We start from the raw sequence: 24722 nt of genomic DNA, 5'->3' as shown, positions 1-24722 counted from the left end.
TTTCTTACGGTCCCTGATTAGGGAAGTCATAACTGGATGGGTTCTCTCACATGGCATAAAAAGTGGCCACCAAGCCATTATGTCATGGCTTAGCAATAGCAATAGCACTTAAACTTTACAGCCCTCTCTAAGGGGTTTACAGAGTCAGGGTTCACCGACAAAAGGGCGACCGACAAAAGCGCGACCGACTAAACCGCGGTGATAAAACGGCGAGTTCTAAACCACGCCGATGAATGAGCGCTGAATCGCGCCGACAGCAGCGCGCCAAAGAAGCGCGCTGTAAACCTAACGCTAACCCTAAACTTAAGGCTAAACCTAACCCTAACCCTAAACGTAACGCTAAACCTAACCCTAACCCTAAACCTAACCCTAAACCTAACCCTTACCTTAACTTAAATTGCCCTTAAATTGCCCTTCTGTCGATGCGCTGTTGTCGGCGTGTTGATGACATCGCGGTTTTAGCGACACGGTTTTGTCGGGTCACGCAGATTCAGCACATTGCTCCCCAACAATCTGGGCCCTCATCTTACCCACCTCAGAAGGATGGAAGGCCGAGTCAACCTTCAACCTGGTGAGATTTGAACTGCCAAATTGTAGGCAGCCGGCAGTCAGCAGAAGTAGCCTGCAGCACTGCACTCTTAACCACTGCGCCACCATGGCTCATTCATGAAATCATTCCACCCACACACCTTAGGAACTAGGGGAATCTTTTTATTTAATTGATCAAGCCAGATCCTTTCCGCCGTCGGACTAACCAAACCAGGACCACCACAATGGTAGCCAAAAGGCCAAACACCGTTATCGAAGAAACAGCGATCCACACCTTGATGCTCAACTTCTGCTGGCCTGCGGGAAGGATACCAAAAGGTGATTTACAAGGTGAGAATATGAACGGCAAAGAGACCTGTGAGTAACAGAGGAACAGAGCTGGAAGGGGCCTTTTGAGGTCATCTAGTCCAACCCCCTTGCCCCAGGCACGGAGATACCCTACCCCATTCTGGACCAACAGCTGTCCAGCCTCTTCTTTTAAAAAAGCCTCCAGCTATGGAATTCGTGTCTCGTTCACCCCTTCTCGACTTTCAAAGCAAAGGGCTACTTCCACCCTCTCCTGTATTCGAATAACTTGGCTCCCAGAGGGCCCCCAAAAGCCTAACGGACCCTTTTGCTGCAATAATTAAGGACAACGTACCTTGCATCTTAAATTCCTCCTCGGGTACCAAAATGACAGCATGCGGCAGAGTCACAACTGCGGTCTTTTCCGTTGCCTCTGCTGCAGGCAGAAAATGGTGTTTTGTTGCCATAAGACTATTCATCCAAAAAGCCAACTTTTGGTACGATGGGATTTCATCTCCCAGAATTGTTAGGGATTCAGCACCCCTATCTATCTATCTATCTATCTATCTATCTATCGATCGATCGATCGATCGATCTACCTACCTACCTATCTACCTATCTACCTATCTATCATCTATCTATCGTCTATCGTCTATCTATCATCTATCGTCTATCTATTATCTATCATCTATCTATCATCTATCTATCATCTATCATCTATCAATCATCTATCAATCATCTATCAATCATCTATCAATCATCTATCAATCTATCAATCTATCTATCATCTATCTATCTACCTACCTACCTATCTATCGTCTATCTATCATCTATCGTCTATCTATTATCTATCATCTATCTATCATCTATCTATCATCTATCATCTATCTATCATCTATCTATCATCTATCTATCATCTATCTATCATCTATCTATCATCTATCTATCATCTATCTATCATCTATCTATCATCTATCAATCATCTATCAATCATCTATCAATCATCTATCAATCTATCAATCTATCAATCTATCAATCTATCAATCAATCTATCTATCTATTTATCATCTATCTATCATCCATCTATCATCCATCTATCATCCATTTATCATCCATCCATCAATCCATCCAGTGATGGGTTTCAAAATCTTTTAGAACTTCTTCTGTAGGTGTGGCCTGCTTTGTGGGAGTGGCTTGCTGGCCATGTGACCGAGTGGGAGTGGCTTGCCAGCCATGTGACTGGGTGGGCGTGACCAACTGGTAAAATGTGGTGAACCTCACTTAACAACACTCTTGCTTAGCAACCAAAATGTCGGCTCAGAAACTCTGGCATTTGAAGCACGCAAGTCTTAAAGCTGTCAAGTTACAAGACCCTTGCACCCCTAACCCTTTAGAAAAAAACCCCAGGGGTGTTCAAACTTGACAGCTTTAAGACTTGTGGACTTCAACTCCCAGAATTCCTCCTCCAGTCATGTTGGCTCAGAAACTCTGGCATTTGAAGCACACAAGTCTTAAAGCTGTCAAGTTACAAACCCTGGCACCCCTAACCCTTTAGAAAAAAAACCCAGCGGTGTTCAAACTTGACAGCTTTAAGACTTGTGGACTTCAACTCCCAGAATTCCTCCTCTCGCTCTTCATCTTGATGATGTGCGGACGGGCGGGGGGGGAGGGAGCTGGAACTGGTTCTAAATGGCACTGTAGATTTGTGGAACCTCTTCTATAGAAGAGGTTAGAACTGGCAGGAACCCACCCCTCTTTATCTATCTATCCATCCATCCATCCATCCATCCATCCATCCATCTACCCACCCACCCACCCACCCACCCACCCACCCACCTATCCCTTTTTAAGACCCTGTAATCCCTTAATTCAGGGTAGAGCTAGGGCTACTGGATGGAACTACATTTACTGGCCAGATGCCCTTCCTGACACCACATAAGAGTTTACAGCAGATATTTTTTTTCTTTGAACACAAGAAAGAAATATCTGCCGCTACCTAGGATTGAACTCTCAACCTTCCTGAATGGGAGGCGAGCGTCTTCACCACTAGGCCACCACACTGCTCTCATCTATCTGTCCGCCTGTCTGATCTACCCTGCCACAGGGTAAATCTGGGTGGCTTAGAATATTAACTCATCTAGAAAAGTCTTTCTCAACCTTGGCTCTCTTAAGAGGTGTGGACTTCAATTCCCAGAATTGGCTGGGGAATGCTGGCTGGGGAATCGTGGGAGTTGAAGTCCGCCTGTCTTAAAAAGTTGTCAAGGTTGAGAAACATTAAGAAATCAGGTTGGAGTCAAATGCGGAAAACAAATTTGAAGGACGCGCTAGCTTAGCCATACATTTGATCCTTCTAATGTCCCCTTTTGGTCTTTATCTCAATGGAGAACTTTCTATTCTCCATTAGAAAGTGGAGAACCCCTTACCTCGTCGTTTCCTGGAAAAACGGGGACACCGGGAAGAACACAAGGGTGAATCTGGATTTTGTCTATCGCAGATGATAACGCTGCAGTGAAAATAAACCTAAGAGAAGAGGAGAATTGTCAGCCCACCAGCTCCTGTCAACTACGATCAACTAAAAGGCAAAAGACAGAGCTATTCCACATTTACAACGAATTTATTCAGCTTCCTCCCAAGAACAAAGCTGAATATTTCATTAACTGCTATACAGGTAGTCCTCAACTTAATGACCACAATTTAGCCCCAAATTCCTAAGTTTCTAAGTGAGGCAGCTGATAAACGAATCCTGCCCCATTTTACAACTGTTCGTAACAAACGTACAGTTGTTCAGTTAATAACACAGTTGTTAAGCGAATCCGCCTTAGTAACCCCATGGACTTTGCTTGTCAGGAGGTCACACAAGAGGCTCCTGTGACCCCGGGACACTACGACCGTCATAAAAATGAGTCAGTTGTGTCCAAATTTTGATCACGCGACTGCGGAGATGCTGCAACATGTTCTAACCGAGGCTTCCCGAGAGCATGAAGCCAACTCCTGGTCCCGGCAAAAAACCCTTTTATTCATTGACTGTGAATTCTGCTCCTTCACATCCAGCAAAGTCTTTCAAGGGAGGATTTACAGTCACAGACCTTATCTGGCTTGGAGAGCTGCCAGGAGGATCTCTGCAAAACCTGGCAAGGAGTCTCGGAGAGTCACGAACCAATGAAGCGAACTAATTGTCTCCTGCAAACTCCACTCCCCTTTTGCTCCTCTTTTATTTCCTCTGGGAGGGGCCATTCATCGTCCACCGGTGGCCTTCCTCCCAAGTTGACCCCTATTCTTTAGCCGTTCCCTTCGTCTGGCAACTCTCTGCATATGCACACACTGGGAACAGGCTCCAACTGTTCCTCTGCCTCACTGATGTCTGATTCTGAAGGCAACTGATAACTGGAATATGGCCCTGGCCCCCTCTCTGCCTCCAACACAGAGCCCTCATCAGAGCCTTCCCCAGACTCCACAACCAGCCCATGTTCCTCCCCAACCTTCTCACTGTCCGAATCTGCTGCCAGCTCCCCTGGCCAAAAATAGCCATAAGTTAATTTTTAATGCCCTTGTAACTTTGGCCGTTAAATAAACGATTAGAAGTTTGAGGACCACCCGTGTTCAATTTTCTGCAGTAAAAGCATAGCAAATTCCATCAGCAATTTTCAGCAATCATGCGAATGACTCTGTTAGTAATGAGGGAGAGAATTCTGGGGACCTACACCAAGAATAATGGGAAGGAGGGGGAAGTTTCTAAATGGGCTGGTCAAATTACAGAAGCAATTTTCCAATTACTGCTCCAGTTCCAGCAGGAAGAACTGAATCTGGCAAGGGTTTTCAGCGGCAACTCACGAGGTTGGACAGAGCTTTGCCACCGTCGGAGACAAAAGCAAATGCCTTCACTTCAAATCTTTGGCGGAAATTCGCGTAACTGACCGCCGGGCCGACTGGGTGAAAGATGGTTTTGTAATTGTCAAGTTCGTACTCGCATCTATGAAAAGAAGCAAATTAGTGTTAATAAAATGTTCAGGTTTTTTCCCCCTCTTGTTGGAAAACCTACAGGGGTAGGTTAGAAGCAACCAGCAGAGCTATACTATATATTTTCAATGATGATGATAATAATAATAATAATAATAATAATAATAATAATAATAGATCACATACTCAGCTGCTGTAAAAAAATCACGCAGACTGATTATAAATCGCGGCACAATTCAGTAGCACAAATGATCCATTGGAATTTGTGCAAAAATTATAATATTAAAACAGCAACAAACTGGTGGGAACATCAGCCTGAAAAAGTCACCGAAAATCAGATGGTCAAGATCTTGTGGGATTTTCGCATACAAACAGACAAAATACTGGCGCATAATACACCAGACATCACACTGGTTGAGAAAAATAAGGTCACAATCATAGACATCGCAATACCAGGTGATAGCAGGGTCGCCGAGAAGGAACATGAAATAATAGCAAAATACCAACACTTAAAAATTGAAATTCAATGACTATGGCACAAACCAGCAGTGGTAATTCCAGTGGTAATTGGCACACTGGGTGCTATTCCAAAAGCACTGGAATTACATTTAAAACAGTTAAAAATTGACAAAATCACCATCAGTCAAATGCAAAAAGCCGCACTGCTTGGATCTGCACGCATATTACGAAAATACGTTATGACGTCCTAGGCCCCTGGGTGGGGCCCGACTAGTAATCAATGCCAGATCCGGCAAAACAACTGGCCGCTGTGATACAATTGTGATAAAAATAATAATAATTATTATTATTATCATCCTCGTCTTCCGGAAGTGGCTGTATTATTACAATCTTTGTGGGAAAATAGGAGGGGGGAATTGTATGGAGTTAGATGATATGTAGCCATAACAACATTCTTTCTAGAAAGCCAAGGTCATCCTTTGCCTCTGCACCTCTGAACCTGACCGGAACTGAATGGGTGGAAGCTGCCAACATGGCAGTGGATGATTGGACAATGTGCTGCGTAATTCACGGTTCTGCAATCCACACAACCTTTTTTGCACAAGGTTCCTGCCACACCCTCAGTGTGAATGCGTGCCCTGCTAGTGGGCAGTTCTCCAGCTGCATTCATACTGGGGTTCCTTAATTGGATCAGGTGGAAATGCAACGCCTGCCTTTAAACAACATAAACCTGGTTGCATGTTCAACCCGGTCAGGGTTTTATCGTGATTGGTTTGGGGAGAGGCTCAAGACTCTTTCCCCTGGACTTTTCCCAGCATGAAAGGTTGATCTAGTGGTTTAGGTACCAAGCTAGAAAATGGGGAGGCCTTGTGTTCAATCCCGCCGTAGGCATGAAAACTAGTTGGATGACTTTGGGCCAATCACCAGGAGATGGGGAGTTCTAGTCCCGCCTTAGACATGAAAACCAGTTGGATGATTTTAGGCCAATCACCAGGAGACGGTGAGTTCTAGTCCCGCCTTAGGCATGAAAACCCATTGGCTGACTTTGGGCCAATCACCGGGAGACGGTGAGTTCTAGTCCCATAATTAGGCATAAAAACCAGTGGGGTGACTTTGGGCCAATCACCGGGAGACGGTGAGTTCTAGTCCCACAATTAGGCATAAAAACCAGTGGGGTGACTTTGGGCCAATCACCGGGAGACGGTGAGTTCTAGTCCCACAATTAGGCATAAAAACCAGTGAGGTGACTTTGGGCCAATCACCGGGAGACGGTGAATTCTAGACCCACAATTAGGCACAAAAACCAGTGGGGCAACTTTGGGCCAATCACCGGGAGATGGTGAGTTCTAGTCCCACAATTAGGCATAAAAACCAGTGAGGTGACTTTGGGCCAATCACCGGGAGACGGTGAGTTCTAGTCCCACAATTAGGCATGAAAACCCATTGGCTGACTTTGGGCCAATCACTAGAAGATGATGAGTTCTAGTCCCGCCTTAGGCATGAAAACCCATTGGCTGACTTTGGGCCAATCACTAGAAGATGATGAGTTCTAGTCCCGCCTTAGGCATGAAAACCCATTGGCTGACTTTGGGCCAGTCCCTCTCTTTCAGTCCAACCCACCTCACAAGGTTGTTGTGGGGGAAATAGGAGGGGGGGAAAGCGCGTTGGATCGGTTTACAAATACGAGTTATTTGTTAAAAAAATCATAAAGGCAGCGTACAAGTGAAGTACGGAAATAAAAAAGAAAGAAAACAAAGGCTATTTACCCATCAACCACAATGTTCCAGCGTGGCAAAGACGCGGGCTCTAAGGCCAGAGTAGCCCAGCAATTCTCCAGCATTAAGTGGATGTTTGGGTCATTTCGGTGAAGTACTTGAACCTCCAGGAAAATGGGCTGCCGCAGGTATTTCACAAGTGGATACTGGTCCTCGTCGTAAGGAATCGAGTAGGACTCATCTGCAAAATAAGGAACCATCTCTGCAGCTGCTCCTTCCTGCCCAGGTTTGTCAAATCTGGTGGGGCATTCTATCCGGGGTGGGTTTCAGGCGGTTCGTGGCAGTCCCCGTGAACTGGTTGGTCGGCGAACCCGGAAGTAAGTAACTTCCGGGAACGCCGAAGGATCCACCCGCCCGCCCGCATTTCTTACCCGATTTTGACGAGTTCTGCGCTTCCACGCATGCGCAGAACGCATACAGCGGCTGCGCGATCCTCCAGGAGCAGCTGGAGCATCGCACAGGCGCTAGTACGCAGGCGTGCACTGCGCGCATGCACGAGGACGCCGCCGGCCCCGTTCCAACCGAACCGGTTGGAACGGGGCGAGAAACCCACCCCTGCATTCTATTTAAGATGATCAAAGGACTGGAGGCTAAAACATATGAAGAACAGTTGCAGGAACTGGGCAGGCAACTCTAGTTTAGAAAAGGACCAGGGGAGACATGATAGCAGCGTTCCAATATTTTAGGGGGTACCACAGAGGGGAAGGGGGGAAAGCTATTTTCCAAAGCCCCTGCGGGCCAGACAAGAAATAATGGATGGAAATGAACAAGGAGAGATTCAACCTGGAAATAAGGAGAAATTTTCTGACTGTGAGAACAATCAACCAATGGAATAGAAGTTGCGGGAGCTTCATCACCGGAAGCTTTCAAGAAGAGACTGGACTGCCATCTGTCAGAAATGGTGTAGGGTCTCCTACTTGGGCGGGGGTTGGACAAGATGACCTATAAGGTCCCTTCCAACTCTCTTAATCTGTATCACGTCAAAATTCGAGCGGCCGAATTGCAGGCAGTACTGCAGTCAGCAGAACTAGCCTGCAGTACTGCACTCTAACCACTGCGCCACCGTGGCAAGCGGTTTCCTAAACCAAGAACCCGGTTCTCTAAAATCAGTGTTTCTTCATCTTAGCAACTTTAAGGGAGGTGGACTTAAACTCCCAGAATCCCCCTCCAGTCAGCCATGCTGGGAATTCTGGGAGTTGAAGTCCACTCATCTTTAAGGATGCCAAGGCTGAGAAAGACTGCTCTAGATATTGGAGACAATAAGGTGTAAAAACTGCAATGAAGAAATATCTCCCACCACGCAGTCATGAATTAAAATTGCTCACCTGGATAAATGAGGAGAAGAAGAGAAAGCGGACCTTGGTTGATTGCAGGCTGAGGGGGTGGGAGAGTGTTTATCCTGACGTTCAAGGAAGTATCGGCACTCTCGTACGAGCAAATCACGGTCAACCTGGAAGAAAAATTGAGTCATTTCAGCTCTGGACAGATAACCAAAAACCTGTGTACTAATGCTACCATTATGGTGAGGTTATCTTGAAAATCTGAACGCATCTCTCCCCTCCCTCGCCTTTACTTACCAAAGAACTGGGGAGGGTCCCCTTTGAGAGGCTTTCTTCACCCCCCTCCCCCCATTCCTGCTTTGGAACCTCGACATCACTTATCAAATATTGTTCTATATTTTCTTCCAGTGTGAACAAAATAGAGTCAAGTAAAAAGACGGACCACACCCTCTTCTATTCCTTTGTTTCAAGATGGTGTTATGTCTCCTCTCTCCCAAATGTGGCTTTTATTGTTCCTTTATGTAATCAGATCGCTAATTTGTCAAATCTTAGCAATAGCAATAGCAGTTAGACTTATATACCGCTGCATAGGGCTTCCAGCCCTCTCTAAGCGGTTTACAGAGTCAGCATATTGCCCCCAACAACAATCCGGGTCCTCATTTTACCCACCTCGGAAGGATGGAAGGCTGAGTCAACCCTGAGCCGGTGAGATCTGAACAGGCGAACTGCAGAACTGCAGTCAGCTGAAGTAGCCTGCAGTGCTGCATTTAACCACTGCGCCACCTCGGCTCTATCTTGTCGGTAGTCGAACCAAAAGTTCGAAGTCCATATTCTAATTTTCCTGATCTTCCCATTTTTCTTTGTAGCTTTAGGTTTTTCCAATTCCAAATTTATTAACAAAGTTCTTCTTGGTCTCAGTACTCTCTCACCGATAGCTTTCCCCTCCATTCTTTCCGTCCTCCGTATTCCGAGTGACGTTTAGCCTCTAGCTTAGCTCCGGAAAACTTTTATTTTTTTAATTCTGAAATTGGTTTTTTTTTAAATAATTTATTTATTTATTTATTTTCAAAACAAACATATATTGTAAAAAGTATATCAGCTGGTTACAAAAAGCTTTTGTGCATCTCTTCCACCGTCATCAAATATAATTCATATTAATTCAAATATCTTAATTCAAATATTTACTATATTAACATCATCATACCTCCACTTTTATTCGACTACAGTTATTTAAACATCCTTCATCCTTAAGTATACCAAGATTCAATCCATAACCACATGCTGGCATTTCATTTACTTATTTATAAAATCCTCCATTAACATTAAGTCCTCATATCCTGTTTCAGCTAAACATCCATAATATTTAATACCAGAGTTTTCTAATCCTCCATGTATATAATTTATTATCATTATCCTTTCTTTATTTAACTACATCCTATATCATAGCATTTCCCCCCTATTAGTTAAAATTTAACTGTATATAGTTTTGTTTTTTTATTATAATTATTATTGTTATTAATAATCTTTATATATAGTCCAAAAATATTTCTAACCTTCCCTTCTCATATCCAATTATTACTTATCATAACAGCTCAACATTATATACATTGCTATCGTTATCAATTTTTATTTAACTATACCTATTACCAATGGAAAACTTTTTAAGCTCTGAAATTTGTTTCTCTTACATCGGCCAGTCTTCCTCCTTCCTCTGCTTCTCTGAACCTGCACAAATCCGTGGCACGACAAAACCGCGCTCGACTAAGCCGCGCCCGATTAAACTGCGTCGCTGATGTCATCAACAGGGCGACAACAGTGAGCGCGGAGAAAGAAGGGCGCTTTAAATAGCGCTTTGAAAGCAAGCCGATTCAACTTAAGGTAAGGGTTAGGTTTAGGGTTAGGTTAAGGGTTAGGGTTAGGGTTAGGGTTAGGTTAAGGGTTAGGTTAAGGGTTAGGGTTAGGGTTAGGTTAAGGGTTAGGTTTAGGGTTAGGTTTAGGATTAGGTTTAGGGGGGTTAGGTTTAGGTTGAGGGGTTAATTTTAGGTTTAGTGTTTACAGCGTGCTTCTGTCTCCGCACTGTTGTCGCCCTGTTGATGACGTCAGCTACGCGGTTTCGTCGAGCGCGGTTTAGTCGAACACGGTTTTGTGGTGGAACCCAGAAATCTTGTCCCAGAGGTCCCGGCTCCAGAGCAGAAGAAGCACTTAGACTTATATACCGCTTCAGAGGTGATTTTATTTCAAGAGGAAAAAAAAATTTTTTTAGAAAACGTTTCGCTTCTCATCCAAGAAGCTTCATCAGCTATTCTTCAGAGCTGAAAAACCGGCTCCAAGTTTCCTACAAATGGACGCAAGTCAGCCTCTTTCCCCTAACAATCTGGGTCCTCATTTTACCCACCTCGGAAAGATGAAACGCTGAGTCAACTTTGAGTCACGATTGAACTGCTGGCAGTGGGCAGTCAGCAGAATTAGCTTCAGTACTGCATTCTGACCAGTGTGCCACCATTTTAACAAGTCTGCCCACTGCCAGGAGTTCGATCCTGACTGGCTCAATGTCGACTCAGCCTTCTATCCTTCCGAGGTGAGTAAAATGAGGACCCAGATTGTTGGGGGCAAGAGGCTGACTCTGCAAACCGCTTAGAGGGAGCTGGAAAAGCACTACGAAGCGATATATAAGCATGGTAAATGCTATTGCCATTGCCAATTGATCTGCATTCAAAGATTTATTTTTTTCCCTGCCAAGATTCAGACAGAGTTTCATGTCTTCTAATGTTGTTTTAGTCAAAAGGTCTCGTCTTAATCCACTCCACCCACTCAGATCTGCAGAATCTCATTTCACAGTCAATTAAGGGATGGGAAAAGTACGAAAACTTCCCCTGCTTCAATTCTATTAGCCTTGCCCTTTCCTATTTGAAGAACTGTAGCCTATTTCTTACGTGACTGGGTTTACACATCACCCTCATTCGTAAAGTGAATTTCGGCTTAATGGGTTAAACAAAAGCCAGCTGCCTGCCCAGCCTAAAAATTAGCGTGCATTCAAATGCACGATTTACACAATAGCAGGAAAACTCGGCTTTAAATGATCATCCTAACTGAAAATGCAGAAGGATGGTTTGAAGAAATTGCCACGTACAAGGCAGTGTCGTACTATCTTATCCAGTGATGATTGTTTTAAATCAGGAGTTGGGTTTTTTCTGAAATTTCTTTTTGTTATCTGGCTTTCCATCGTGAGCCAAGCAAGAGCGGGGAGAAGATATTCATTCAATCCCGGATTATACAGCTACAGCAATGTGACATCATTTAGGTCAAGGGCATAAACTCTTATTAATATTGTCTGCGCAAGTTTCAAAAACAATGAGCTTTGCACGGAGTGATAAACCCGGAATTTAAATTTGATCCGTCGCTTCCAAAGTTATTGAACGGCAGCTGGGCCGATGGGCAAAATCATTTTTTTTTATTGCATTTATCATCCATGCCTATTGGCAAAAAGAAAGCATTGCAAATCCTAACCACCGTTGTGTTGAGCAACACTTTGCAACTCCACAATTTTTCTGGAATTGGGCCCGAATGGGAAAAGCACAAATACCCACAGAAAATTAAGGTATCTTGATCGTCCCCTAAAAGCCAAGCCGGATTCACCTGAAATCACTATCTCTTGAGATCCAGCGTGGGGGTTGATCTGGCCAAAAGGAACTCACTTCATTTTCATAAACCATCTTCTCACCAACAACCTGCAAAAAGGGTCCAAATAAGTCCTCGGGTTACAACCTTCAAAGTTACAATGGCACTGAAAAAGTGACTTATGACCGTTTTTCACACTTACGTCCATAGCAACACCCCTGTGGTCATCATCATCATTTAACGACCCTTTAATCCCTGAATGGAGCTAGCAGGGTGTTTACTGGCCAAATGCCCTTCCTGTCACCAATGCGGAGTTATATTCGGCAGAGAGAGAAATATCTGCTTCTACCTAGGATCAAACTCACAGCCTCCTAATTGTGAGGTGAGAGCGCCATCTCTAGGCCACCGTGCCACTCTGCAACACCCTTGTGGTCAAGTCAGCAAAATTCAGACACTTGCCAACTGATTTTTTACGACGGTTGCAATATCCTGGGGTCATGGGATTCCCCTTTTGCCAAATCAACATGGGAAAGCCAGATTCACTTAAGAACCGTGCTACTAACTTAACGACGGTGGCAAGGAAGGCAAAATGCACTTTTAACAGCTGTCTCGCTTAGCAACAAACCTCTGGGGCTCAATTGCGGTCCTAATTCAAGGACAGGTTGCATCGGTGAAGCAGGGGAAACCAACCGGGTCCATCGGAAGGAGGAACTCACCTTCAGTGTGGTCCCGCAATCGTTCAGCGGCACACGGAAGTGGACTCGGTCTCTGGAAGCCGACCAGGAGATGGGTCCACAGCTTGGGTCTCTGAGCCTGAGGTTATCCAGGTTCAAGTCCGGTTTCGTACTGCTGCTCGCTATCTCGAAATCCATGTGTCCGTCTTGAGTGCAAATGGTGACTGTAAGGAAGTTGGGGATCAGGTCACACACCATGGGAAGCCACAATGAATGCAACTGAAGAGGAACCTCTGTCACTTAGGGTGGAATCGGGAAGTTTCTGGTCCTCTTCGAGGGAGAAGTTGGTCAGTTGGTGGCAGACATTTCATTACCCAACTAAGGAACATCAACAATGTCTGATTTTGGCCCCCCTTTTTTTAGTACAGTTAGGTGTCACTTAGTCACCATTCAACGTTATGATGGATTCCCCACTTATGACCTATTGAACATATTTTACCACAGAGAGTTCTCAGTTAGTGACCATTTTAAGTTATGATGGATTCCCCAAAGATACTTATGACCTATTGAACATATTTTACCAGATAGTTCTCAGTTACTGACCATTTGAAGTTATGATGGATTCCCAAAGATACTTATGACATATTGAACATATTTTACCACAGATAGTTCCCAGTTAGTGACCATTTGAAGTTATGATGGATTCCCAAAGATACTTATGACCTATTGAACATATTTTACCACAGATAGTTCTCAGTTAGTGACCATTTGAAGTTATGATGGATTCCCAAAGATACTTATGACCTATTGAACATATTTTACCACAGAGAGTTCTCAGTTAGTGACCATTTGAAGTTATGATGGATTCCCAAAGATACTTATGACCTATTGAACATATTTTACCACAGAGAGTTCTCAGTTAGTGACCATTTGAAGTTATGATGGATTCCCAAAGATACTTATGACCTATTGAACATATTTTACCACAGATAGTTCTCAGTTAGATTGACCCATAACTACAACAGGATGTTTAGCCCTTTTGCAAGTCACAGTTGTGGCACACCAGTGGTCAATGGAGGTGGCAGAAGATTTGGACAGTGAGGAGGGTTGGGGAGGAAGATGGGCCAGTCCTGGAGTCTGGGGAAGGCTCTGATGAGGGCTCTGTGTCGGAGGCAGAGAGGGGGCCAAAGCCGTATGCCAGTTATCAGCTGCCTCCAGAGTCAGACATCCGTGAGGCAGAAGAACAGCTGGAGCCTGTTCTCAGTGTGTGCATGCGCAGAGTGGCCAGACGAAGGGAAGAGCTAAAGAACAGGGGTCGACTTGGGAATAAGGCCACAGGTGGACGATGAATGGCCCCTTCCAGAGGAAATAGAGGAGCGAAAGGGGAGAGGAGTTTGCAGGAGACAATTAGTTCGCTTAATTGGTTCATGACTCTCCAAGGCTCCTTGCCAAGTTTTACAGAGATCGGCCTGGCAGCTCTCCAAGACAGATAAGGTCTCTGACTGTAAATCCTCCCTTGAAAGACTTTGCTGAATGTGAATGAGCAGAATTCACAGTCAAGGAATAAAAGGATTCTTTGTCGGGACAAGGAGTTTGCTTCATGCTCTCGGGAAGCCTCGGTCAGAACAGTCACATTTGAAGTTCTATTTTTAAAAGCGATGTTAAAATCCTTACCTATTGGTGCATTTTGTACACAAGGACATTCTGGGTAGCTCACCATGGTGGCTATTTCCCCACGATAGTCAAAATTCAATATCAAGGGTGCGATATACAACTGAAAACCGGAACAATCATAATCTCTGTAGGCCTGGAAAAGTCAAGAGAGAAAATTATTCCACTGCTTTTCATCAGGGTTTCAAACTTTAAGACAGAGGAATGGTTAGAACTGATGGTTAATCATGTAATATTACATGTGTTCAAAGCGGCGAGAATTGTACCTGCACAATATTGGAAGAATGAGGATATTCCTACACTTGAGAATACAGTCAAAAAGGTATTAAACTGTGCAGAGATGGACAGATTGACACTAACCAATACTTTTTAACATGGGATTTGTTTTATCAACCACTAGAGAATAGAAATAGAAATTAGAAAATAAAAAAATATTACTATGTACAAGTAAATAATGAAAGATTATTATTATATACAGTATCAGTAAATAATATACTGTTATTACTATTATTAGTATCAATAATATTGGACTGTATAAGCAAAATGACTCTAACGCAATGTTCATTAAGCACTGATGTAGATCGATCTATCTATATAAGTGTGCGTGTGTGTGTGTGTGTGTGTGTGTGTGTGTGTCTGTGTGTATGTTCCAGCATAACTCTGGAATGCCTCGAGCAATTTCAACCAAACTTGGTACACAGATGACTCCAGTAAGAAATATTCTGGTGGTAAGACACCCTAACACCCCTCAGAGTGTGTGTTCTGTTAAGATACAACCTGTTGTGCCTTAAAATGGCTTCTACTGTACTGCTGTAAAATGGCTTCCACTGTACAGCACAGTGGAATTGCCATGGTAACAGCTTTTACAGTACTCCACAAGGGTTATCAATTAGTTAAAAATAAAATAAAAAAGAACTGATGGTTAATGAACTGATGATCCTATTGTGGTACAATCTAAGATACTGTTATTGAAACCAGGAATCTTTTCAGAGGTGACTTCAATTCCCAGAATTCCCCAGCCAACTCTTGAACCTTTAAGACCAGGGGTTTCCAACCTTGGTAACTTTAAGACTTGTAGACTTCAACTCCCAGAATTCCCCAGCCACCAAACCTCCCCCAACATTTCCCTCAAGAAATATGTCCTCAAACTCAAGGAACTTACCCGAGTTTTCAGGAGACTTTTGGGAATATACAACTTCACTCCTTTTCTGGTATCCACACCAATGTCATTGGCTTGAAGTTGGTGTACCGGAATGTTCTTCTCATTCAGGCTGACAGCTGTCAATTTTCCTGGGAAAGCTGGGAGGATCACCATCATGTGGGTCGAATTACAGATGGCTGGGCCTGAAAAGTTGGGGGGAAAGATTGAAGATTTTCCAAACCAATTTTTCTTCTCCAATGTTTGATGGTGTTCTTCATGTTGAGGTTCTTCAAGAAAAAAAACCTTCAGTCCTGATAAGAAGCTTGCATAATATACCTCCTCCCAAAAATATGGGCTGTCATAATATGGGCACCAACCTCGTTATGTCAATCTGGTTAGTTCAATAACCCCATTACTATGTTCAGGCCTAATGTTTAATCATAAACCATGATTTACAAACCATAATAGGTGCATTTACACACAGCATGTTAAGCCACAAATCACATTCAGGTTTTGTATGTGTTCTGAACTCGGCCAACTGTAGGTGTCAGAATTGTCTTTATAAATGTGTTTTTATTTTCCATTTTCATTTTCGTACAGTCACATATATACTGTGCATAACCGGGGCCATATAACATTAATAAACACAGCCATTCCTCTTATCAGCAGTACCCCCAAAAATAAAAACCCAATGTACCTCTTCGACCCTCCATACACCCTTTCTTTCACCCCCCTCCAACTTTCCATCTTCCCTCCATCATTCCCCTCTACCCTACTTCCCCTCCCCCTCTACCACTCCTCTCTCCTGATACACTCCCTCCCTTCCTTCTCCCCCTCCCTCCAGTCCTCTCTCCCGCCCTCTCTACCCCTCTTTCTTCTATCCCTCTACTCCTCCCTTCGGTGTATTTCTACAATCTATTAATATATTCAGCTTGTCCTATTTTTACAGTGGAATTAAAGAGCAACAGTATACAAGTGCAGTCGCGTTACTTTAAAATCTAACACATACTATGTGTAGGTGTCAGAATTCAATTCACCCACTTTCCCACCCTGTGAGTAAACAAACTTGGATTAAGAAAGGAAGGGAAAATATGGGTCTTTTTTCATGAAGTAAAGTTAAAGGAAAGGATAGAAGGAATCAACGTATGAGGAAGAAGATGGAAAAGTTACAGATAGAACGCCCAGTTGGAAGGCAACATCCCCATGTCTGATTTAGAAGCAGAATGTTGGAAACAAAAGTTTTCACCTGGGGCACAGATCATTCTTGATTCCAGAGTCAGGCGCTGCTCTGGTGGCCCATAAGTTAGCTTGATGGCTACGGTATATAACACGTGGTCATCTTGCTGAAAAAGACACAGAAACGTTTCATGCTTTTAACATTCTAGAAACATTTTTTTATGCCAATAAGCCAATCCCAAAGCAGATCTTGACACTTCCCCCAAACCATTAAAAGTGGAAGGATGCCCATCACTACATCATCACCATTATCTCATAGCACATCCTTACCATTAGGCATGGAAGTCAGTTAGATGAGTTCAGGCCAATCACCAGGAGACGGAGAGTTCTAGTCCCACCTTAGTCATGAAAGCCAACTGGAAGACGTTGAGTGAACCTACCAGGAGATGGTAAGTTCTAGTCCCACCTTAAGCATGAAAGTAGGTTGGGTGACTTTGGGCCAATCACCAGGTGGCCAGGAATTCTAGTCCCACCTTATCCATGAAAGCCAACTGGGAGACTTTGAGCAAACCTACCAGGAGATGGTAAGTTCTGGTCCCACCTTTAGTATGAAAGCCAGCTGGGTGACTTTGGGCCAATCACCAGGAGACAGAGTTCTAGTTCCACTTTAAGCATGAACCTTGGCTAGATGACCTGGGGCGAGTCCCTCTCCCTCATCCCAACCCACTTCACAGGATTGTTGTATTGGAGAAAATAGCAAGGGAAAGGAATATTAGTTAATGTTTGCTACCTTGCGTTACCTATAAAATAATAAAGGCAGGATAAAAACAAAAAAATAAATAAAAACCAATCAATGTAGAGGCCACCTATTCTAAAAACCTTAGTAAAACGAGAAAAAAAAAATCATAAATCCCACAATCGTTAACAATAAAACACTTTCTGCAAACCTCAGTTTTGGAGAAGTAATACCAAACATGGGGAATTTATATAGGCAGTCCTTGACTTAGCAATGGAAATTTTGCACTCAATTGTGTAGGTAAAAACTGTTGTGAGTTTTACCACATTTTACAATTTTTCTTCCTGCCATTGTTAAATGAATCACTGCAGTTGTTAAATGAGTGACATGGGTGTTAAATGAATCTCACTTCCCCACTGACTTTGTCAGAAGATCAAAAAGGGAGATCACATGATAGCAATAGCAGTTAGACTTATATACCGCTTCATAGGGCTTTCAGCCCTCTCTAAGCGGTTTACAGAGTCAGCATATCGCCCCCACAGTCTGGGTCCTCATTTCACCCACCTCGGAAGGATGGAAGGCTGAGTCAACCTTGAGCCGGTGAGATTTGAACAGCTGAACTGCAGAACTACAGTCAGCTGAAGTAGCCTGCCGTGCTGCATTTAACCCTTGCGCCACCTCGGCTCTCACATGAGCCCAGACACTGAACTCATCATAAATATGAGCCACTTGCCAAGTATCTCAAAGTTGATCACGGGGTGTGTGTGTGTGTGTGTGTGTGTGTGTGTGTGTGTGTGTGTGTGTGTGATGCAACGGTCATAAGTGTGAAAAACGGTCATTGATCACTATTTTCAATGCTGTTGCAACTTCACTAAACAGTCGCTAAACAAACTGTCATAAGTCAAGGACTACCTGTATCCCGGCACCTACAGCTCTTATTTCCCCTTTTCTTGTACCTTGTAAACTGCAACTCCTCTAGCATTAAACGGGACTTGGATAATGATATCAGTGGCATCGGAAAAGAAAGTGTAGCCCTGTTGAATCGCCTGCCTGAGAAGCAAATGATGGATCTGGCCATTATCCTCGATCGATACCATCCACTCCATTCCAGGTGCTACTTGAGACCCCATTCCAGGCCGGACACCCTAAAATAAATGCCACAACATTAAGAAAAGATCTTTGGACCAAGACAGGTTTGCAATAACCATGTTGCAGAATCTGAAAGCTCTCCAATTTCAGACACTACTTTTGAAAAGCATTCTGTTTTGATGTTGCTTAAAAGGTAAAGGTTCCCCTCGCACATATGTGCTAATCGTCCCTGACTCTAGGGGGCGGTGCTCATCTCCGTTTCAAAGCCTAAGAGCTAGCGCTATCCGAAGACGTCTCCGTGGGCATGTGGCCGGCATGACTCAACGCCGAAGGAGCATGGAACGCTGTTCCCTTCCCACCAAAGGTGGTCCCTATTTTTCTACTTGCATTTTTTTTTTTTACGTGCTTTCGAACTGCTTCTGTTGGCAGAAGCTGGGACAAGTCACGGGAGCTCACTGTTATGTGGTGCTAGGGATTCGAACCGCCGAACTGCCAAGCTTTCTGATAGACAAGCTCAGCAAATGAAACTTCTGCTGCTTCACTGAAGCTTGAGAGAATCTGGAAACTTTTTAAGGACATCTTAAATAGGTATGATGTTGATTCAGATGGTTCCCATGGGGGTTTGGCTGGGAAAATCATTGTTTAATACTATGAACCTGCACCTGGGAATCTCAGAGTTAGTTTTGCCTTGAGATTACTATGCAATGTATTCAATAAAACAGTTTTTAAGGAGCAAAATGGTGCTGGACTTTTATTTGGATGCTCAAGCTGGATGTTGACATTATGATATTTATTGGAGAGGACCTCGGAGATGTTAAAAAATCTCTACCACCTGTGCAGAAGGACACCTCTTAAAATCTTAAATCTCCAAACAGCAATCTTAAAAAAAACAGACTTAATTTGTGTGCTTTCATTATCAGCCAACAGATACATTTCGAAGACTTGGAGGGAAAAAATCACCAAGTCTAATTAAAATCTCAGAGACAGATTCAGATTTCCCCCAACTAAACCGCACTTTGTGTCAATAGCTGTGATTAAACCACATGCTCAACCGCAATCAAATAAATCACTGCTGTAATGTGAGCCAAGTCACGTGGGCAGATTATAGATTCCCCCCCCCCTAGTGTTATTTTATTGGTAAATGCGATTCAACTAGCTTGCCGGAGGAAGTTGGATTACATACCGTGAGTTCATCCCGAAAACTGGGAATCAGCCTTGGGAATGTAACCTACAAGGGGAAGATATTTGGATATGAGCATGAATAGCAAAACGGTGCAATGCGTTGAAAAGAATCGAGTTGAATGGACATGAAATGAACTGTTGGAAGTCAAGGACTACTACAACAGGAGACATAAACCATGCAAGAAACACAAAAGAGATTAGAAGAGGGAAGAAGAGGGATAGATGAGAATGGAGTAAGAGTAGAGAGTAGAGTAGAGTAATAGGAATAGGATAGATTATAGAATAGGATAGAATATAGAAGAGAATATAGAAGAGAGTAGAGAATAGAGAGGATAGAATCTAGAATAGGATAGAATATAGGATAGGATAGATTATAGAATAGGATAGAATACTGAATGGAATAGATTATAGGATGGGCTAGAATACAGGGTAGAATATATAGAAGAATTCTATATATTGTATAGAATTCTATATTCTATTCTGAGAATATAGAAGAGAGCAGAGAAGAGAATAGAGAATACAATAGAGAGGATAGAATATAGAATAGGATAGAATATAGAATATGATAGAATATAGGGTAGAATATATAAAAGAATTGTATATATTGTAGTTAATTCTATATTCTATTCTGGGGAATATAGAATGGAAGAGAATATAGAAGAGAGTATGGAAGAGAATAGAGAATAGAATAGGAGAGGATAGAATAGAAAATAGAATGGAATAAGAATAGGAGAGAATAAGAGAGAATAGAATAGAATAGAATAGAATAATATAAAGAATAGAATGCTTTATATGGCCAAGTGGGATTAGACACACAAGGAATTTGTCTCCGGCGCAGAAGCTCTGAGTTTTATAATAATAATGACACTAATATGAGAAGGATAAACGTAAAAGCCATACTACATGGGTAAATTATACACAAGGCTGTACTTGGCACTTAGGTGTTCACCAGAGCAGTGGCAGTCAACCCTGCCCTCAACACTTACCGCCATGTTGTTTTTGGTGCAGTTTGTAGTAGCACTGGCGAAGCCACTGTTGGAACGCGCTTCATCGGCCTGGGGGGCATCGCAGTCTACGCTGTAAGTTTCATTCTGGGGTCGAACCCCCTCCGTATCGTTGAACTGCAACCTGAATCTCAGGCGCGGCTTGTTATCCTGGGAATAGAAACCGCCAAAAAAAACCACCATCTTTTAATGAAGTTGTGAATTCCTGAGGAGCAACTTCGGGAACTGATCCATTCCTTATAGTCAAAATAACATTCCTTTCTCAGAGAGTCAAGGACATATTGCCCTGCACCTGGAGTGGTGTGACTGGGTGGCATCTCCAGTTTTGGACGGTGCCTGATTATTTTTTTTTAAAAAGGAGCATATATGTTAAAATTAAAGATGTTTATTGAAATTAAATTATAAATACCATTAACATAAAATGGAGCTTGCTCAGAGGCTGAAATACACCAAGTAAATGAGATGAAGAGTGTAGAAGAGGGGAGAGAGGTAAAGAGAAGAAGAGAGTGACAGGAGAGAGGGGGGAAGAGGAGAGAAAGGAGTGGAAAGGGGAGAGAGGAGGAGGAGAACTGAAGGGGAAGTAGAGAAGAGAAGGATGACAGAGGGAAGAAAGGAGGTAGGGAGGAGGAGGAGAGAGGGAGAAGAAAGTGATGGATAGGGTACAAATATGGTGTATGGAGAGCAGAAGAGCCAATAATTGTTCTTGTAGGGTTGACGGTAAGACGAATTGATGTAAATATTTAATAATACAAAATAATATTGGTGAGAGAGACTCGAAGTCCACAAGTGTTAAAAGTTGCCAAGTTTGGAGATGCCTTGCTTTAGACCAGGTGATTTTCAAACTTGGCAGTTTTAAGATGTGGGGACTTCAATTTCCAGACTTCCCCAGTCCACATTATTCACAGCACCTCAAGGGCATACCTCCATTTCGGTACAGTTCTGGTGCCCAACCATCAACACTTGCTTCCCGTAGTCAATTTGGTAACGGCAGTCTTCCATATCATCTCCACTGCCATCTGTCGAAAAACCAGCCAGAAGGTTAAACCGGGGAGTCTTCAAACTTGACAGCTTTAAGACTTGTGGACTTCAACTCCCAGAATTCCTCCTCCAGTCATTTTAGCTTAGGAATTCTGGGAGTTGGAGTCCACAAGTCTTAAAACATGCCAAGTTTGAAGGCCATTGAGTTAGACGCAACCCATTCCCAAAAGCGTTACTTCAAACAGAAGAGTCCCAATAATTGAAGAAGGATCAAACCAGGGGTGAAATCCAGGCGGTTCTAGAGAACCAGTAGCGGAAATTTGGGGTAGTTCGGAGAACCGGTAGTGGAAATTTTGAGTAGTTCGAAGAACTGGTAGTGGAAATTTTGAGTAGTTTGGAGAACCGGTAGTGGAAATTTTGAGTAGTCTGGAGAACTGGTAGCGGAAATTTTGAGTAGTTCGGAGAACCGGCCAATGCCACTTTTGGCTGGCCCCAGAGGAGGGTGGAAATGGAGATTTTGCAGTATCCTTCCCCTGGAGCGGGGAGGGAATGGGGATTTTGCAGTATCCTTCCCCTGGAGTGGGGAGGGAATGGGGATTTTGCAGTATCCCTCCCCTGGAGTGGGGAGGGAATGGAGATTTAGCAGTATCCTTCCCCTGGAGTGGGGAGGGAATGGAGATTTTGCAGTATCCTTCCCCTGGAGTGGGGAGGGAATGGGGATTTTGCAGTATCCTTCCCCTGGAGTGGGGAGGGAATGGAGATTTTACAGTATCCTTCCCCTGGAGCGGGGAGGGAATGGAGATTTTTGCAGTATCCTTCCCCTGGAGCGGGGAGGGAATGGAGATTTTGCAGTATCCTTCCCCTGGAGCGGGGAGGGAATGGAGATTTTGCAGTATTCTTCTCCTGGAGTGGGGAGGGAATGGGGATTTTGCAGTATCCTTCCCCTGGAGTGGGGAGGGAATGGGGATTTTGCAGTATCCCTCCCCTGGAGTGGGGAGGGAATGGAGATTTAGCAGTATCCTTCCCCTGGAGTGGGGAGGGAATGGAGATTTTGCAGTATCCTTCCCCTGGAGTGGGGAGGGAATGGGGATTTTGCAGTATCCTTCCCCTGGAGTGGGGAGGGAATGGAGATTTTACAGTATCCTTCCCCTGGAGCGGGGAGGGAATGGAGATTTTTGCAGTATCCTTCCCCTGGAGCGGGGAGGGAATGGAGATTTTGCAGTATCCTTCCCCTGGAGCGGGGAGGGAATGGAGATTTTGCAGTATTCTTCTCCTGGAGTGGGGAGGGAATGGGGATTTTGCAGTATCCTTCCCCTGGAGTGGGGAGGGAATGGGGATTTTGCAGTATCCTTCCCCTGGAGCGGGGAGGGAATGGAGATTTTTGCAGTATCCTTCCCCTGGAGCGGGGAGGGAATGGGGATTTTGCAGTATCCTTCCCCTGCCACGCCCACCAAGCCACACCCACCAAGCCACACCACACCCACAGAACCGGTAGTAAAAAAAATTGAATTTCACCACTGGATCAAACGTACCGAGAATGTCTATGTCCCAGGAGCTCAAGTTGGCAACTTCCTTTGGCAGCCCAATTTGCCACGGGTCATCATGGCAAGACACTGTACCTGTCATAAAAGATAAGCCCACCTTTTCTTGATACCCCATGTCCAGAGAACGGATCAAGATAGGACCACAGCATTTGAGCCGTACCTATAGCAACATCGACAGGACATTAAGCTGTGGCTAATTCCTGCTCTATATTACCTAGGTCAGTGTTTCTCAACCTTGGCAACTTGAAGATGTCCGGACTTCAACTCCCAGAATTCCCCAGCCAGAATTCTGGGAGTTGAAGTCCGGACATCTTCAAGTTGCCAAGGTTGAGAAACACTGACCTAGAGTATCAAGAGCCGTTGTTCTATTATTCTGTTGCTTTGTTGTTATTCTGTTACTAGAGCTGGAAGGGACCTTGGAGGTCTTCTAGTCCAACCCCCTGCTCAAGCAGGAAGCTCTATACCAGTGATGGTTAACCTTTTGGGTGCCAAGTGCCCAAAGCGCGCGTCCCAAACTGCAAAGTGCAATGTTAGCGCCCTTCCTGTGCATGCACCCCTGCCCACCCCCCTCACCCATTTTTAGCTTCCAGGTTGGTGCAGGATGACTTCCAGGCCCAAAATGGGGGGGGGGGCTCGGGCAGAGCCCCTACACCTGGTTTTAGGTTCCAGGTTGGTGCAGGCAGCTTTCCAGGCCCAAAACTGGGGGGCGCATGAACCCCCAAGATGCAATGCATGCGCGCCCCTCCACACATGCATCCCCCCACATGCGCCCCACTTCCCCGCAGAGCCCCGTAGTCCAGCTGGCCAGCAGGAGGCATGCCCACATGTATGGTGGAGCTGGACTAAGGCAAAGGACTGGCATGCAGGCAAAGAGGGCTTTGCGCGCCACCTCTGGCAGATGTGCCATAGGTTTGCCATCTATACTATACCAGTTTGGCCTGGTGGTTCAGGTACCAGGCTAAATAGCAGGAGTCCGTGAGTTCTAGTCTCACCTTAGGCATGAAAGCCAACTGGGTGACTTTGGGCCAACCACCAGGAGATGGTGAGCTCTAGTTCCATCTTAGCCAAGAAAGCCAGCTGGGTGACTTTGGTCCAATCTCCAGGAGACAGAGAGTTCTAGTCTCACCTTAGGCATGAAAGCCAATTGGGTGACCTTGGGCCAATAACCAGGAGATGGGGAGTTCTAGTCTCTCCTTAGGCATGAAAGCCAACTGGGTGAGTTTGAGCCAATAACCAGGAGATGGGGAGTTCTAGTTTCACCTTAGGCATGAAAGCCAACTGGGTGACCTTGGGCCAATAACCAGGAGAGGGGGAGTTCTAGTCTCACCTTGGGCATGAAAGCCAACTGGGTGAGTTTGAGCCAATAACCAGGAGAGGGGGAGTTCTAGTCTCACCTTAGGCATGAAAGCCAATTGGGTGAGTTTGAGCCAATAACCAGGAGATGGGGAGTTCTAGTCTCACCTTAGCCATGAAAGCCAACTGGGTGAGTTTGAGCCATTAACCAGGAGATGGGGAGTTCTAGTCTCACCTTAGCATGAAAGCCAACTGGGTGAGTTTGGGCCAATAACCAGGAGATGGGGAGTTCTAGTCTCACCTTAGGCATG

General features: G+C 44.3%; 1 protein-coding gene across 1 annotated transcript; it reads right to left on the bottom strand.

The window, feature by feature from the left end:
• Positions 1-698: 698 nt before the first annotated feature.
• ZP2 (zona pellucida glycoprotein 2) lies at positions 699-23233 on the bottom strand. The gene is made up of 16 exons (XM_087729247.1): positions 23107-23233; positions 21518-21612; positions 20579-20746; positions 19594-19638; positions 18278-18466; positions 16656-16752; positions 15431-15612; positions 14272-14404; positions 12640-12821; positions 11942-12033; positions 8351-8475; positions 7017-7206; positions 4666-4804; positions 3258-3354; positions 1190-1270; positions 699-846 (listed from the first exon to the last, which is right to left on the bottom strand). Exons 1-16 carry the CDS (start codon positions 23231-23233, stop codon positions 716-718), a joined length of 2073 nt encoding a protein of 690 aa, XP_087585373.1. The 3' UTR covers positions 699-715.
• Between the last annotated feature and the right edge of the window lie 1489 nt (positions 23234-24722).

The sequence above is a fragment of the Thamnophis sirtalis genome, unplaced genomic scaffold (assembly GCF_051295495.1).
Source record: "Thamnophis sirtalis isolate CommonGarterSnake01/CBP01778 unplaced genomic scaffold, rThaSir2_p1.2 scaffold_14, whole genome shotgun sequence".
Classification (NCBI taxonomy): Eukaryota; Metazoa; Chordata; class Lepidosauria; order Squamata; family Natricidae; genus Thamnophis; species Thamnophis sirtalis.
Note: the sequence above shows the minus strand (reverse complement) of the source record. Positions and strands in the feature narration are given on the sequence as shown.